Here is a 17760-nt window from a genome sequence, read left to right on the forward strand (position 1 = left end):
ATGCTAATAAAACTGGTGCAGTACATCTTCACAGACATATGTATGTAAAGCACAATACATGTATTATATACACACAACAAGCATAAACCTGGCAAGAATGACTAACTGACAGTTTTACCAAATCCTTTGAAGAATTCAAACACAATCCAGAACATTAAAAAACCAACTATTAAAGTAATGGAATGGCCCCAGGGAAAATGACCCCACGGACAATCATCTCAGACTCTCGGGCCATCTCAGCCCCGCCCTTCCTCTACCACCCTAGATCAATTCCAGTACGAACAGTCTTCTTGGAACAGCAAGTAGTCAGATGTCACCCTCAGCAGCACTTTTAGGCACCTATGTCGTCACTACAACTCAATGTCAGCCTGGTTAGAACAACAAAGCTAGTGAATGTGATGAAGGCAGAGTACTACTCTACTTCTCAGGCAACGAAATGCTAGGAGTTTAAGTTTTAAAAGTTCTGGAACTTAAGAAAATTCCAGACAGCTAGTACCATGAAGGAGAAAGCTAACTAGAAAAGGAGAATGCAGTAGAAATGCCTCAGGGGAATGCAAGAGGGGGCTGAAATCCTTGGAAAGAGATTTTGAATATAAAGTGTGAAGAAGTTCCAGGACAAGACAAGTTCCAATTTTACCTTTAACAATAGTGGCAAATAAGAAAATGTAAGAGAAAAACAAAGTCACAACTTAAAATCCATTAACAAAAAGATTTCTTTCTAAATCACAGCCATGATACATTACAGGTTACCTCATATACTATTTTTTCAACAAGAGTACATAAGCATATACGCTTTTAAAATGTCAATGAGGACTATCTTGCTATATCTCCTAAGCCAAAAAGAGTTTCATAAAGCAATGAATTTTATATAAAGCTGCATTAATAAAAATGGAGACGACATTTTCTCCTCTAGAGACTAAAATATATTACTTTCACAAATATATAGTCAACATTTTAAAAACCAATATGGGAAAACCACAGAATGGGAGCAAATATTTGCAAGTCATATATTTGATAAAAGACTTCTATGTAGAATATGTAAAGAATTCTTTCAACTCAGTAATAAACAAAATAAGCCAATTTAAAAATGGGCAAAAGAGGGCCGGCCTGGCGGCGCAGTGCTTAAATTCGCACATTCCACTTCTTGGTGACCCTGGGTTCGCTGGTTCGGATCCCCGGTGCGGACATGGCACCGCTTGGCACACCAAGCTGTGGTAGGCGTCTCACATATAAAGTAGAGGAAGATGGGCACGGATGTTAGCTCAGGGCCAGGCTTCCTCAGCAAGAAAGAGGAGGACTGGTAGTAGTTAGCTCAGTGCTAATCTTCCTCAAAAAAAAAAAAAAAAAAAAAGGGCAAAAGATCTGCATAGACATTTCTCCAAAGAAGATACCTTTGTGGGCAACAAACACACAACACAAAGATATTCAACATCACATGCCATCAGGGAAACGCAAATCAAAACCACAGTGAGATACCACTTCACACACACCAAGACAGCTATAATTAAAAAACACAAATAATAAAAAGTATTAGTGATAATGTAGAGAGAGATGTGGAGAAATTCTAACCCTCATACACTGTAGTGGAAATGTAAACAAGTACAGCTGCTTTGGAAACAGTCTGGCACCTCCTCAAAAGGTTAAACAGCAGCTTTGCTCCTAAATATACACCAAGACAAATGGAAATCAATGTCCACATAAGAAGCTGCACCTGAATGTTCACAGCAGCATCATTCATAATAGCTCCCAAAGCAGAAGGAACCCAAATGTTCATCAACTGATGCATGCATAAAACGTGATATAACCACACAATGGAGGCTCACTCAGCAAAAAAACCTAAATTAAGCACTGATGCACGCCACAACGTGGGTGAACCTTGAAAACATCATGCTACGTGAAAACAACAGTAAAAACACTTACAGCTTTTATGATTCCATTTATATGCAATGTCCAGAATAGCAAATTTATGAAGCTAGAAAGTAGAATAGTGGTTTCCTAGGGCTGGGGAGGCTCTGAGGGGAGATGGGGGATGACTGCTAATGGGCATGGGTTTATTTTGGGGTGATGAAAACACTCTAAAGTAGACTGTGGTGATGGTTGCATGATTCTGTTAATACACACACAAAAAAAACGACTGAATTGCACACTTCAAATGGGTGACTTACATAGTTTGTGAATTATGTCTCAATGATGTGATTTAAAAAAACATTTTGGGCTACAAAGTACAACAAATCTAAGGATGAATTAAACGATTTTCTTCTTACCTAATCCTTCTGAAGCGTAATTGCCCTTTTTAAACAACATAACTTCAGTTGCCTCAGCCAGCTCATTCTGCTCTGCCCAACGAAACCCCTACTTTTCTTGCCTCCTTTACCAGTCTGTTCAAGACTGCGGTGCTCTGTGAACACAGGCACTGCCCACGTACATTCAGGGGCACAGGCACGTGCCATCTGCATCTGACCGTCACCAACCTGCCTTTACTCAGTGCTCAACTGCCCAGGAAAGTCCTGCAACAACCTGAGCAGTTTTGAAAGCAGCAATTTCAGGTTGCCAAAACATAACATAGGTTTAACTTTTCCCAATTCTGTTGCCTTTAACCTAAACTTCTTTCATTACTGAGCTAAGGGTCCAAATTCCTGATATTTACCCTCATTTGTGAGAAAAGCTTTGCTTTCTGTTGTCAGCAACAAACCTGTCTGAAAAGCAGAGTTTCCATGTAAGGAAATGGGCTCAGGTTTTAAGAATGGCCCTCCAACCAATCCGCTATAAACTGGCCAGAGTAACACTTCATAAGAACAAATTTGATCGTGGTACTCCTGGATTAAAATCTTACAGTGGCTCCATACTGTTTTGGGGTAAGATTCAAACTCCTTGGCAGGGCATGGAGGGCCAACCCCAAATTTCACTTACTTTTCCAACTTCATTTCTCACTACTCCTTCTCCAGATAACTGGGCTGACTGACCCTTCCTGTCCCCACTGGGACTCCTGGAACATGCAGCTGTCTGCACCTATGACCCTCTGGTCAAAGCTGAGCACTCCACCAGTGATCCACTTTGTATACAGTGATACCTGCCTACCTCACAGCTCATTTTCACACTGCACATGTCTTGCCCCACCATACTCTAAGAACTCTAAATACCACGACTGCATTTTATTCATGCTTTAAAAATATAGCTTTGAGGGGCTGGCCCCGTGGCTGAGTGGTTAAGTTCACAGGCTCTGCTGCGGTGGCCCAGGGTTTCACCAGTTCGGATCCTGGGTGTGGACATGGCACCACTCATCAGGCCATGCTGAGGCGACGTCCCACAGGTCACAACTAGAAGGACCCACAACTAAAATAAACAACTATGTACTGGGGGGATTTGAGGAGAAACAGCAATTAAAAAAAAAAAAGATTGACAACAGCTGTTAGCTCAGGTGTCAATCTTAAAAATATAAAAAAATGGCTTTGAAAAGTGGGCGGAGGAAGTAGGAAGCCAAGGGGTATTAAACATGTCTTTATTCCCATCACCCATTGTAATTCCTGGCAAAAACACTTAATGTTTGTTGAGTGAATAACTGACGAGGGACATCTGAGTTGCGCAGAATTCCAAAAGGTAGAAAAAGAAGGCAAAGGAAAGGGAAGAGTTAAAGGTGACCCTAAAGTTTGGGCCTGGAGTATGCTGAAGAAGCAGGGGCCTTAACAGAAAGGGGCGATCTGAGGAACACCTGCTATGGAGAAATAAAGGAGTTTGGTTTTAGAAATATTTTATGTATGGCATATAGGCAAAAAAGAATGTGATTTCATTTTTTTCCAAAAATGACTTAATAAAATAATGTATGATACAATTAATTATTAATTATCTCAAGTAAGACAGAAAATGAATAAATGAAATCAATGGGAAACAATCCAAAATTAACTTAATAATTCAAACACTTCATCTTTGAAGTATTTTGGGTTTAACTCTGGGTACAAAAGACAAACTGAAGAGTTGTGCCTAAACCATCAAGTCTTACTATACGCCATCTCGAACACCCTCCTGAGTTCATCCCTAACACTAGCTTTAATCTTCACTCACTATTAAAACTACATACTTTCCTTATTTTCAAAAGTCTCGTACTCCTAGACCCTAATGTTTGCTTCATCTAATACTTAGAAAAACTATCAGCAAATGACCAATGTAGATATTTAAGTATTTTAAATTTTCTGTATTTTTCTGATGGTTTTCATTACCTCTTCTTTCAGTGCATGTTTTCTCTGTTCCAAGCAGATCTCCTTAGCTCTCATCATCTGCAGAGTCTCCTTAGAAACTGCATACTGGAGTTTCTCCATACGTTCAGCAGCTGCTGCCCATGATGCTTTACCAAATTTCTTCTGATCAGCTCGCATTCGATCGTACACAGCTATTAATAATAATTTTTTAAAGAGACATTAAGACATAAAACCTAAAGCATTTGAAAGTCTTAGTTTTCAGTGACCACACACTCAAAGATAAACACACAAATCCTACCCCATGATAAATTATAGCTCTAAAATATAATTCAACAATATCTTCGATTCTCTCTACTGTCTTCAATAAGAATTTTAAATAATCATCCTCAGAAATAACTTTCTGAAGATAAAATTGAGTGGTCAGATTAATTTTAAAACTTTTTAAAATACTCTTTCACACGTCCAGGGTTACTAAATTTCAAAGTTTCTATAAAAACTTTATTCTGTGAGTGTCTATACTTTTTCCTGGGTATGTTAGTTGAAATGAGAGCCATAACTATTCAAGATTACTTAAAATTAATTAAATCCATGTGCTAAATTTTACCATTCTGAGTCCTCCAAAAGTACTATAATAATTTGATGTAGGGAGAAATAAATCCCAGATGTTAATGTCCAGGTGAGTTAGAGTGGTCCAACCAAGTCCCAAGAAAGACACTCAACCCCACCCCACAACACACACAAGAAAGGGAGGAAGAACTTTCTAGTTTGCCACAATAGAGGCCTAGTTCAAAAGGTATTTCTTGGCAATCAAACAGCTACTATCTTCCAGTTAAAGAACTTTGTCACCGACAGCAGTAAGTCAGTGGTTCATCAAGAGTCCTTATACAACTAACCCAACCATCCTTAGGCCCCAACACTTCAACAGCTCAGAGAGATGTTTTAATTATCATAAAGAGGCAGGCAATCTGATTAGTACCAATGTAATCTTTAAGTCAGGACCCCTTCCCTAGTAGTTTCTTTTATATGTTCAGAGCTAACTGATAATTTTGTGCTGCTACTATGTCCTAACTATGTCCTTCTTTGGCAAAGAAGTATATCTCAGTAAACTTTGCCTCAGAATTTTATAAAATCTTAATAATTTTTGCAATGACACATGTACACACTTAAAAATTAAAACCACAGACAGGCTTATAACAAAAAAAGAGCAGTTTCTCATGCTCAGCTCTCCCCTACCCTTAGTCCCAATGCCCAAATGCAACCAGCTTTTAATCGCTTCTGGTGGTTACTTCCATACAAGAAAATTGCTATTTCTTAATTTAGTCTTTAAAAAAATGATCTGTTGAGTTCCTATTATAACAGATGAAGAATTTGCTAACTTAGAATCTCCTCTAAATATATCAGTTCTTTTGGTTTCTCTGTGTTTTTCTGTGGCTTTTAAACGCTAACATATAGGAGGTAATATTTTCAATTCATAATCTTGCTCTGAACCTCAATTTTAGGGTTTCTAACAAATGAAATCTACTCATGTTGGTTGAATGTGAAATGATTCCACCATTTTTAATTTCTGTCAATCTTTCCAAACTGTGTTATAACATTTATGCAGCCATAAGATCAATATAGTAGCACACTGTAGGAAAAAAACAGCAGGGGATTTGGAGTCAAATTCCCAATTCCACCCATAGCTGGTGTGTAACTTTTGGCAAGAAACTGAAACTGTTCTTGGGCTCAATTCCCTCAAATAGAAAAGTAAAGAAATACAGTACCTAGTCGGAAGGCTTTGGAGGGAATTTAGAAAATGATAGGTCCTCAAATGTCTCTCCCACTTCACATGGTAAAAGTAATCGAATAGATGGTCTGTTCTGTTTCATTTCTTTTCTCTCTCATGCATACACCACCACAGTCACTCATATTCAGATGATATATTATTTTCAAAGCACTTTTTCCATATGTTATCTCTACTTATCTGCCCAGAATCCTATGGAATAGGTAAGGTATGCATTGTCAATACCTTCTATGTAGATACACAAAATCGAGGGGTTACACACCTATGGTAGGAGAGTTCAATCTAACACCCAAGTTGCTCACCCCCTAGTCTATTACCTCTACCATTTCTACCTGAGCTTGTAATCCCAGCACACAGTCGAACATTCTGCAGCCTCACAGCTGGGAGCCTTTTCTCTTGCTCCCCACTTCAGGACCACGTCTAGGGAGCAGATCCCTGTCCTAAATCAGGCTCAGGTTGTAATCTACTATGAGAGCTAGCCAATACTTTGTCTTCCAACATCTTTGGACAGAACGTTTTCTTACATCTAACTGCTGTTCATTTCACTTGGAATTACTTTCCAACAGTCTAGGAATATGAAGGTAATGAAGAAAATTATTTATGAACGTAGAATGCTTGGAATACTCCTAGAACAGAAAACCTCTAAATCAGAGTCTTCTCTTCCTCTGCTGCTAAGAATAAAGATTCTTGCTAAGCTGATCATTTACCTTATTGGGAAAATAACCCTGTAATAATATTCTATGATGATCATTATATGTTAAAAACCTCTGAAGGCAACAAAGTCCTGGTGTTTACAAGGAATCATGTTAAATCTACAAAAAAACTTAAATGTACTAACATATGTATCCTTGTCTGAAACAGGCCCATTTAAGATGTTTTTAAAAGCTAAGCAGTAATACATGAAAATTAGGTTACACCTGGAAAGAAATGAAGGTTATGCAAGGAAAGAAATAAAGGGGTCTGTTTTATTCCTCCTCTAAAAAGAGAAAGTAGAAAGTTACCTTCTGATTGGAAACATAAAGTAGGGCTATTACTTTCAGTAGCATAAATCCATACAGAGATCTTTGCTCTGTTTCTCTTACAGGGGAGGAGAGAAACATGCTTAGAAAAGGCAAATTAAAAGGTCAAGCAAACTAAATACTTCTCTCTCTGTATTTAGGCTCAAAGGCTACCTGCTAGGATAAATAAAGTCACCAGAAGTGAGATACAAAGAAGTCTAAAATGACTTTGATGAAGCACTTGGAACCCTAGAATGATGCTCATCACAAAGAAAAATGTTTTGCCTGAAATCAGAGAAGCAAAGTATAAAATAAGAGCAATAATCAAAACTGTATAGAATCAGAACCAACAAACTATGAACTATGCACGAAAATAAATACAGATTCATTGCATTTATGTAATAAATCATGTGTGGAGAAAAAGAACTGACAGATATACAAAGTAGCTGCAAAAGGTTGGCAGGATTACAGAGTTAGATTTGTTTTTCCTCTAATATTCTAACTTTTCTATAATGGTTATTTTTTTTAATCATAATGCAAAGACTATTTTTAAACATTAGAGAAGAGTGCATCTAGAAAGCAGACTAAACCAAGTTTAAGTACACAGTTATCATAAAAATAGTTCACAGTAGGGAAAGATCTTTAAACGTTCAAAGAAACATTAATATAATGCATTATTTTTTAATTTTTATTTTAAAAACTGTCATACTGCTCTAGGGCCAATACTCAGGAGGGGGATTGCTAGATCATACGGTAAGTATATCTTTATGAGAAATTGCAAAATTCTTTTCCAGAGAGACTATACAATTTTGCATTCCCACCAGCAAGGCAGGAAGAATTCCTGTTACTCTGTACCCTTGTCTGCACTTGGTATTGTCTGTATTTTTTATTTTAGCCATTCTAATAGGCATGCATTGGTACCTCATTGCATTGGTTTTCATTTGCATTATCCTAATGACTAATGACGTTGAACATCTGTTCAAGTGCTTATTTGCCTTCTTTATCCTCTGGAAAACTGCCCAAGTCCTTGCCCCACTTATTAATTGGATTGTTCGTTTTCTTACTGTTGAGTTTTAAGAGTCCTTGATATATTCTGGATATAAGTCCTTTGTCACAAATGTTATTTGCAAATATTTCTCTCAAATACTCTCATCTTTTCATTTTCTTGATAGTGCCTGGAAAAGTTTTTAACTTTAATAAAATTCATTGTATCAATTTTTTCTTTTACAGTTCACACTCTTTATCATTTTTATCTTTTACATTTTATCGTTTACAGTTATCTTTTACAGATTTTTCTCTTTTACAGTTTATCTCGTATTTGTGGTGTCATTGCTAAGAACTCTCTAACTCTAACTTAGAAAGATTTTTCTCATGTTTTCTTCTGGAAGTCTTATAGTTTTACATTTAGATCCATTTTGAGTTCACTTTTGTTTAAAGTGTGAGATTTAGATCAAGGTTCATTTTTCTGCATATGGATGACCAATTGTTTCAATACTATTTATTGTTTTCCATTGATCTGCTTTATCAAAGATTAAATAGCCATGCTTTGGGAGTTTATGTCTGTATTCTGTTCTCTCGCACTGATTTACGTGTCTATCCCTTCCACAATACCATGACACTGTAAGTCTACAGCAATTTGTAAAATTAGGTAGTGTGAGTCTTCCAATGTTGTTTTGGGTTTTTTTGAAAACTGTTTGGCTATTGTAGTTCCTTTGCCCTTCCACATAAATTAGAACCAGCCTGTTAATATCTACAAAACAATCCTGCTGGTATTTTGATAAGGATTGTGTTAAATATATAGATCACTTTGGGAAGAACTAACATCCTTACTATGTTAAGTATTCTAATCCATGAACAGAATGTGTCTATCCATTTACTTACGTCTGTGATGACTTTTACGAGTGTTTTGTAACTGTCAGCATACCAATCCTGTCTATGTTTTGTTAGATTTATACCTAAGTGTTTCATTTTGGGAAAAGTTAACACAAATGATTTTTTTTTCTTTTGAGGAAGACTTGCTTTGAGTTAACATCCACTGCCAATCCTCCTCTTTTTTCACTTGAGAAAGATTAGCCCAGAGCTAATATCTGTGCCAATCCTCCTCTATTTTTTTGTTATGTGGGACACCTCCACAGCGTGGCTAGTGAGTGGAGCAGGTTCACGTCCACGATCCGAACTTGTGACCCCAGGCTGCTGAAGTGGAGTGTACAGAACTTTAAACACTCGCCCATGTGGCCAGGCCTACTGGTATTATTTTTTAAATTTCAATTTCCAATTGTTCATTACTTGTACAGATAAATATGATTCACTTTTGTGTTGACCTTATTTCCTGTGACTTTGAGACAGTCATTTATTAGTTCCAAGAGTTTTAAAAAAGTAGATTCCATACCAATGTCTATAGTAACAATATTGTCATTCATGAAAAGGGAGAATTTTATTTCTTCCTTTCCAAACTATAAGCCTTTATTTCTTTCTCTTCCCTAAGAGATCTGGCTAAGATTTATTACATTCTCTTGAATAGGAGTGGTGAGAGTGGACATCCTTGACTTTTTACCTATTTTAAGGGAGGAAGCATTCAGCTTTTCACCATTAAATATGATGTTGGCTGTAGGGTTTCTGTAGATTCCTTTATTAGGTTAAGGAAGTTTCCTTCTATACCTAGTTTGTTGAGTATCTTCATCACACATAGATGTTGTATTTTGTCGAATGTTTTTCAGCATCTATTGATATGATTGATCATGCTTTTTATAAAAAACAAAACTAGGGTTTCTCAACTTCAGCATTTTTTTAATTGAAGTCGCAACAGTTGATGACGCTGTCAAATCTCCGTTGGAGAGCACTTTTGTGAGTCACCATATGCGTGTGCCCCTTCACTCCTTGTGTCCACTCCCTAACCCTCTTCCTTCCTTCCACATAAGTGAAATCAAGTGGTGTTTGTCTTTCTCTGGCTTATTTCACTTAACCTAATACCCTCAAGGTACATCCATGTTGTTGAGAATGGTATGATTTTGTCCCTTTTTTATAGCTGAGTAGCATTCCATTGTATACATAGACCACATCTTCTTTATCCAATGATCAGTCAATGGACACTTGGGTTGCTTCCACTTCTTAGCTATTGTGAATAATGCTGCAGTGAACATGGGGGTGCATATGCTACTTTGGAGTGTTGATTTCAAGTTCTTTGAAGAAATACCCAGTACTGGGATAGCTGGGTATTTTTTCAATTTTTAATTTTTTGAGGAATCTCCATACTGTTTTCCATAGTGACTGCACCAGTCTGCAAGCCCACCAGCAGTGTAGGAGGGTTCCCTTTTTTCCACATCCTCTCCAACATTTCTTATTTTTTGTCCTGGTGATTACAGCCATTCTAATGGGGGTAAGGTCATACCTAAGTGTAGTCTCCATGTACATTTCCCTGATGATTAGTGATGATGAACATCTTTTCATGTGCCTATTGGTGATCTGTATATCTTTCTTGGAAAAACGTCTGTTCATATTCTTTGCCTATTTTTTACTGGGTTTTTGGTTTTTTGTTGTTGAGTTGTGTGAGTTCTTCACATATTTTGGAGATTAACCATTGTTGGAAATACGATTTTAAAACTTTTTCTCCCGGTTGATGGGTTGTCTTTTTGTTTTTATTCTGGTTTCCTTTGCCTTACAGAAGCTCTTTAGTCTGATGAAGTCCCACTTGCTTACGTTTTTCCTTTTGTTTCCCTTGTCCAAGTAGCCATGGTATTCGAAAAGGGCCTTCGAAGACCAATGTCAAAGAGCGTCCTGCCTATATTTTCTTTTAGGAGTTTTATGGTTTCAGGTCTTATCTTCACGTCTTTGATCCACTTTAAGTTAATTTTTGTGTATGGCAAAAAATAATGGTCTACTTTCATTCTTTTGCATGTGACAGTCCAGTTTTCCCAACACCACTTACTGAAGAGACTTTCCTTTCTCCATTGTATGTTCTTAGCTCATCTGTCAAAGAGTAGCTGACCACAGATGTGTGGTTTTACTTCTGGGCTTTCAATTCTCTTCCCTTGATCTGCATGCCTGTTTTTGTACCAGTAACATGCTGTTTTGATTACTATAGATTTGTAGTCTATTTTGAAGTCAGGGATTGTGATGTCTCCAGCTTTGTTCTTTTTTCTCAGGATTGCTTTAGCTATTTGGGGTGTTTTGTTGCCCCATATGAGTTTTAGGATTCTTTATTCTATTTGCATGAAGAATGTCATTGGGATACTGATTGGGATTGCACTAAATCTACAGATTACTTTACATAGTATGGACATTTTAACTATATTTATTCTTCCAATCCATGTGCATGGAATATCTTTCCATTTCTTTATGTCATTATCGATTTTGTTCAATAATGTCTTATAGTTTTCATTGTATAGGTCTTTCACCTCCTTAGTTAAATTTATTCCTAGCTATTTTATTCTTTTTGTTGGGATTGTATTCTTGAGTTCTTTTTCTGTTAGTTCATTATTAGAGTACAAAAATGCAACAGATTTTTCTAGGTTGATTTTATACCCTGCAACTTTGCTGTAGTTGCTGATCATTTCTAACAGTTTTCTGATGGATTCTTTAGGGTTTTCTTTGAATAAAATCATGTTGTCTGAGAACAGTGAAAGTTTCACTTCTTCAATGTCTACTTGAATTCCTTTTATTTCTTTTTCTTGCCTAACTGCTCTGGGCAAAACATCCAGTACTATGTTGAATAGGATTAACAAGAGTGGGCACCCTTGTCTTGTTCTTGTTCTCAGAGGGATGGCTTTCAGTTTTACCCCATTCAGCATGATGTTGGCCGTGGGTTTGTCATACATGGCCTTTATTATGTTGAAGTACTTTCCTTCTGTACCCATTTTATTGAGAGTGTTTTTTATCATAAATGGATGTTAGATCTTGTCAGATGCTTTCTCTGCAACTACTGAGAGGATCATATGGTTTTTATTCCTCCTTTGTTAATGTGGTGTATCACACTGATTGATTTGCCAATGCTCAATCATCCCTGCATCCCTGGTATAAATCCCACTTGATCATGGTGCATGATCTTTTTAATGTATTGCTGTATTCAGTTTGCCAATATTTTGTTGAGGAGTTTTGCATCTAGGTTCATCAGCAATAATGGCCTGTAACTTTCCTTCTTTGTGTTGTCCTTGTCTGGCTTTGGTATCAGGGTGATGTTGGCCTTGTAGAATGTGTTATTAAGTGTTCCATCTTCCTCAATTTTTTGAATAGTGTGAGAAAGATAGGTAATAAATCTTCTTTGAATGTTTGGTAGAATTCTCCAGAGAAGCCTTCTGGTCCTGTACTTTTATATTTTGGGAGGTTTTTGATTGCTGTTTCAATCTCTTTACTTACAATTGGTCTCTTCAGATTACCTATTTCTTCTTGATTCAGTTTTGGGAGGTTGTATGAATCTAACAATTAATCCATGCCTTCTAGATTGTCCAATTTGTTGGCATATAGTTTTTCATAGTATTCTCTCATAATCTTTTATATTTCTGTGGTATCTGTTACAATTTTTCCTCCTTCATTTCTGATTTTATGTATTTGAGCCTTCTCTCTTTTTTCATAGTGAGTCTGGCTAAGAGTTTGTCAATTTTGTTTATCTTCTCAAAGAACCAGCTCTTTGATTCAATGATCCTTTCTGGGTTTTTTTTGTTTCAATTTCATTTATTTCTGCTCTGATTTTTATTATTTCCATCCTTTGGGGTTTGTTCTTCTCTTTCTAATTCTGTTAGGTGTAGTTTAAGATTGCTTATTTGAGATTTTTTGTGTTTGTTAAGGTGGGCCTGTATTGCTATGAATTTCCCTCTGAGAAACGCTTTTCTGCATCTGATATGAGTTGGTGTGGTGTATTTTCATTTTCATTTGTCTCCAGATATTTTTTGATTTCTCCTTTAATTTCTTCAATGATCCATTGGCTGTTTAGTAGCATGCTGTTTAGTGTCCACATCTTTGTCACTTTCCCACCTTCTTTCTTGTAGTTGATTTTTAGTTTCATAGCATTATGTTTGGAAAAGAAGCTTGATGTGATTTCAAACTTCCTAAGTTTATTGAGGCTTGCCTTGTTTCCCAACATATGGTCTACCTTGAGAATGCTCCATGTGCACTTGAGAAGAATGTGTATTCTACTGTTTTTGGATGCAGTGTTCTATACATATCTATTAAGTTCACCTGGTCTAGTTTTTTGTTTAAATCCACTATTTCCTTGTTGACTTTCTGTCTGGATGATCTATCCGTTGATTTAAGTGAGGTGTTAAGATCCCCTATTATTGTATGGTTGTTAATATCTCTTTTTAGGTTTGTTAGCAGTTGCTTTATGTAATTTGGTGCTCCTCTGTTGGGTGCATATATATTTTTAAGTGTTTTGTCTTCTTGGTGGAGTGTCCCTCTATCATTTATATACTGCCCCTCTTTGTCTCTCGTTACTCATCTTATCTTGAAGCCTACTTTGTCTGTTATAAGTATGGCAACACCTGCTTTCTTTTGTTTGCCATTAGCTTGGAGTATCATCTTTCATCCCATCACTGTGAGCCCGCGTTTGTCTTTGGAACTGAGATTTGTTTCCTGGAGGCAGTATATTGTTGGCTCTTGTTTTTTTTAAATCCATCCAGCCACTCTGTGTCTTTTGATTGGAGAATTCAATCCATTTACATAAGGAGTGATTACAGATATGTGAAGGCTTAATGCTCCCATTTTATCACTTGTTTTCCAGTTCTTCTGCATTTCCCTTGTTTCTCGTCCTGTGTATTTCAGACCACAATTCAGTTTGTAGGTTCTCTATGTTGTTTTTCTTAGCTTTCTCTTTATTTGTGATTGGTGTCTCTCTTCTGATTGTTTAGTGGTTACCATGAAGTTTGTATAAAAACACCTCGCAGATGAGATAGTCCATCTTCTGATAGACTCTTATTTCCTGAAACTAAGCCGATACCATCCCTTCTCCTTTTCCCCTTCTACATTATTGTCACAACTTATTCCATCTTGTGTTGTGATTTTGTGGTTTAAATGACAAGGCTATATTTATTTTTTTATGTTTCCCTTCCTTTTTTAATTGTTTGCTAAGCTGTTTTGATAGCTGCAACTTTCTGATTTTGTCTACTTATTCATGTGCTTGCTTGAGGCTTTGTAAATGCTTTTTTTTTCCCCTCTCATGCATGAGGACCTTCTTGAGTATTTCTTGTAATGGGGGGGGGGGGGGGGGTGGGTCTTGTGCCAATGAACCCCCTTAGCTTTTATTTATTTTCTGTTTATTTCTCCATCATATCTGAAGGATATTTTTGCTGGACAGAGTATTCTTGGCTGAAAGTTTTGTCTTTCAGAATTTTGAATATATCATTCCATTCTCTCCTAGCTTGTAAGGTTTCTGCGGAGGAATCTGCTGAAAGCCTGATAGGGGTTCCTTTCTATTTTCTCATCTTGCTGTCTTTAATATTTTTTCCTTGTCATTGACTTTTCCCAGCTTTACTATTATATGCTTTGGAGAAGATCTTTTGACAGTGATATAATTAGGAGTTCTATCGGCTTCTTTCAGTGGTATTTCCAGCTCCTAAACCAGGTTTGGAAATTCTCAGCTATTATTTTCTTGAACATGTTTTCCACTCCATTCTTTCTCTTCTTCCTCTAGAATACCTATAATCCTTATGTTGTATTTCCTAATTGAGTCAGACATTTCTCAAGAGAATTTCTTCATTTCTTTTCGGTTTTAGTTCTCTCTCCTCCTCCATCTAAAGAATTTTGATATTTCTGTCCTCTAGACTGCTAATCCTCCCCTTCATAATATCAGCTCTGTTATTCATGGAGTCCAGAGTTTCATCTCATCCACTGTGCTTTTCATCTCCAACATTTCTTATTGGTTTTTCTTTACAGTTTCAACCTCTTTTGTGAAGAATTTCCTAATTTCATTGAACTATCTGAATTTTCTTGTAACTTGTTGAGTTTTTTTATGATAGCTATTTTGAATTCTCTGTCATTTGGATTATAAATTTCAGGGTGCTTGTCATTTTCCTTCTGTCCTGGAGTACTAATATATATTTTTTCAATCTGTTTCATGGTGTGGATTTGTGCCTCCACATAGTGATAGTATCTGGTCGCAGATTCCACCTGCCACCACTGGGTGGTCGTCAAGACCTGTGTATTCTGAGCCCACGTGACCCCCAGCTCTCTTGCTCAAAGCTGCTGCTTTTCTGTGGTATGCATGAGTGTTCTGGCCAACAAGCTGAGATGGAGCACCGGGCAGGGGGAGGGGTGCTTCCTTTTGCCTGCAAGATGCCAGGGGCATTCTTACTCTGCTCTTGCTATCTGCTCTCCTGTGGTGCTGGCTTGATGAAGACAGGCCCACAATACCTTAGTCACCTCTGTATGGGGCTTTCCCACAGGCTTGAGGAAACTTGGAGAGTGAAGGTGTTCCTGCAGAGGGCCACCCCTCCCCCCCGCCACTCAGAGCTGCATGCAGTCCTGTGCCCTGGGTTGCTGCCATTAGGGGAGGGAGAGGAGATCCCCTTACCTCCTTCCACTTCTTCTAGGGGATCCAACACCACTGGCTGTGTGGGTCTCTCAGACGTCTTTTGTGTTGTGTGAAAGCCCTCTGTTGGTATATGAAGATCCTCTTCATCGTATCTTAGGTGAGAAGAGTCTAAGGGAAGAGCTCACTCTGCCATGATGCTGACTCAATCTCAGCATTTTTCACATTATGGGCCATAAAATTCTTTGATGCAGGGTGGGCTGCCACATGCAACATAGGATGTTTAACATAATCCTGGTCTCTATCTGCTAGATGCTAGTAACATGCTCTTTAGTTGCAACAACCAAAAATGTCTCCAGACATTGCTAAATGTCCTTTTGTGTGGCACAATCGACCCCAGTTCAAAAACACTGTTCCAGACTTTTAATATGGTGAATTATACTGATTGGTGTTCAAATACTGAACCAGGATAAACCCTGCCTTGGTCATGGTTGCTAATTTTTTAAAGCATTTTAAAAATATTTTAAAATTTGCTAATATTTCGCTTAGGATTTTTGTATCTATGTATGTGGGATACTGGTCCGTAGTTTTGGTTTTTTGTGCTGTCTTCGTACAGTTTTGGACTTAGGGTATTGCTGGTCTCATTTAATATAAATTGGAAGTCCTTCCTCTTCTGTTTTCTGGAAGAGATTGTGTAGAGCTGGTATTACTATTTGAATGTTTGGTAAAATTTGCCAGTGAAACCATTTGGGCCTGGAGAATTCTTTTTTGGAACATTTTAAACTACAAATCCAATTTCTTTAATGGTTATAGGGATACTCAGGTTATTTATTTCATCTTGTGTGAGTCATGGTAGCTTGTGTTTTTCAATGAATTGTTCCATTTTGCCTAGGTTGCTGAATTTGCATGCAGAGAGTTGTTTGCAGTATTCCCTTATTATTCTTTTAATGTCAGCAAGCTCTGTAGAAATATCCCATCTTAATATAATGTATTTTTAAATGAAAAATACTTTTGCATTTGATATGTACATGAAAGAATAGGAGATGAAGAATGGTGGCAGAGTAACAGAGTACACGTGATTTTCAAATTTCTTTAATGGCGTTATACTATCTTTCTAACAAAAATGAGGATGGGGAGGCAAATAGTATGGTTTACTTAAAACTTTCTAAGCTAATACTGACACCTGCTTAGCCAGAAATGCATATTTCAGGAACAGGAAAGTTGGCACACGTTAACGTTGATGGCTGAAACTATAAAAGGAGTTTAAAAAGTAATGATAAGCATCATGGGTGAGACACGTTTTCCAGCGTCTATGCACAAAATCACTCACATTAACATTAAAACAAAACGTATGGTTGACTAAAATATATCTTAAAAGAATGAAAGAAAGCACTTGTATCCAAATACTGTATTAACCATATTGCACCTATCTGAAGTATTTTATTAAATCTCAGAAACAAACCACATTTACTTTACTCTTCAACAAACAGAAATCACTAAGATGACTTGAAGATTAAAAAATAAAGCTCAAAACCTATTAAAAGGAATAACGTCCCTTTCACAACCATATTAACAAAAATAAAACATAAAATACCCAGAAGTGGGGGCTGGCCCGGTGGCGCAGGAGTTAAGTGTGCACATTCAGCTTCAGCACCCTGGGGTTTGTCGGTTCGAATCCCAGGTGCAGACATGGCATCACTTGGCAAGCCATGCTGTAGCAGGTGTTCCACATAAATAATAGAGGAAGATGGGCACGAATGTTGCTCAGGGCCAGTCTTCCTCAGCAAAATGAGGAGGATTAGTAGATGTTAGCTCAGGGCTAGTCTTCCTCAAAGAAAAAAAAAAAAAGTCTAGGGGCCAGCCCAGTGGTGCAGCAGTTAAGTGCGCATGTTCCACTTCAGTGGCCCAGGGTTCGCCGGTTCAGATCCCAGGTACAGACATAGCACTGCTTGGCACACCATGCTGTGGTAGGCATCCCACATATAAAGCAGAGGAAGACGGGCACAGATGTTAGCTCAGGGCCAGCCTTCCTTGGCAAAAAGAGGAGGATTGGCAGTAGTTAGCTCAGGGCTAACCTTCCTCAAATACAACCTAACAAAAAAACACATCCAGAAGTGAACTAAACAAGAAATGTGTAGAACCTAGATAAAAAACAAAAATGCTACAAAGCTTCCCTGAAGAAAACAGAGACAAACACATGGCAGGATATACCAACCACACAAATATTTTTCTCAAATTACCCTATCAACATAGAAATAAACCAAGAATTTACTCTTCTACATGAATATTAAAATCTTCTTGTCAAAGTCTAAGACATTGCAGTTCTGA

The 17760-nt window shown here is 37.4% G+C and overlaps 1 protein-coding gene across 2 annotated transcripts in view; it reads right to left on the reverse strand.

Annotated features, from left to right (window-relative positions):
* JMY (junction mediating and regulatory protein, p53 cofactor) overlaps positions 1-17760 on the reverse strand; it is a 103992-nt gene that overhangs the window by 30396 nt on the left and 55836 nt on the right. For both annotated transcript variants that reach the window (XM_046665836.1, XM_046665837.1), the window contains exon 4: positions 4215-4384. In XM_046665836.1, coding sequence (XP_046521792.1) covers positions 4215-4384 — 170 coding nt within the window. The remainder of the gene's footprint in view (positions 1-4214; positions 4385-17760) is intronic.

Source organism: Equus quagga, chromosome 7 (genome assembly GCF_021613505.1).
Source record: "Equus quagga isolate Etosha38 chromosome 7, UCLA_HA_Equagga_1.0, whole genome shotgun sequence".
Lineage (NCBI taxonomy): Eukaryota > Metazoa > Chordata > Mammalia > Perissodactyla > Equidae > Equus > Equus quagga.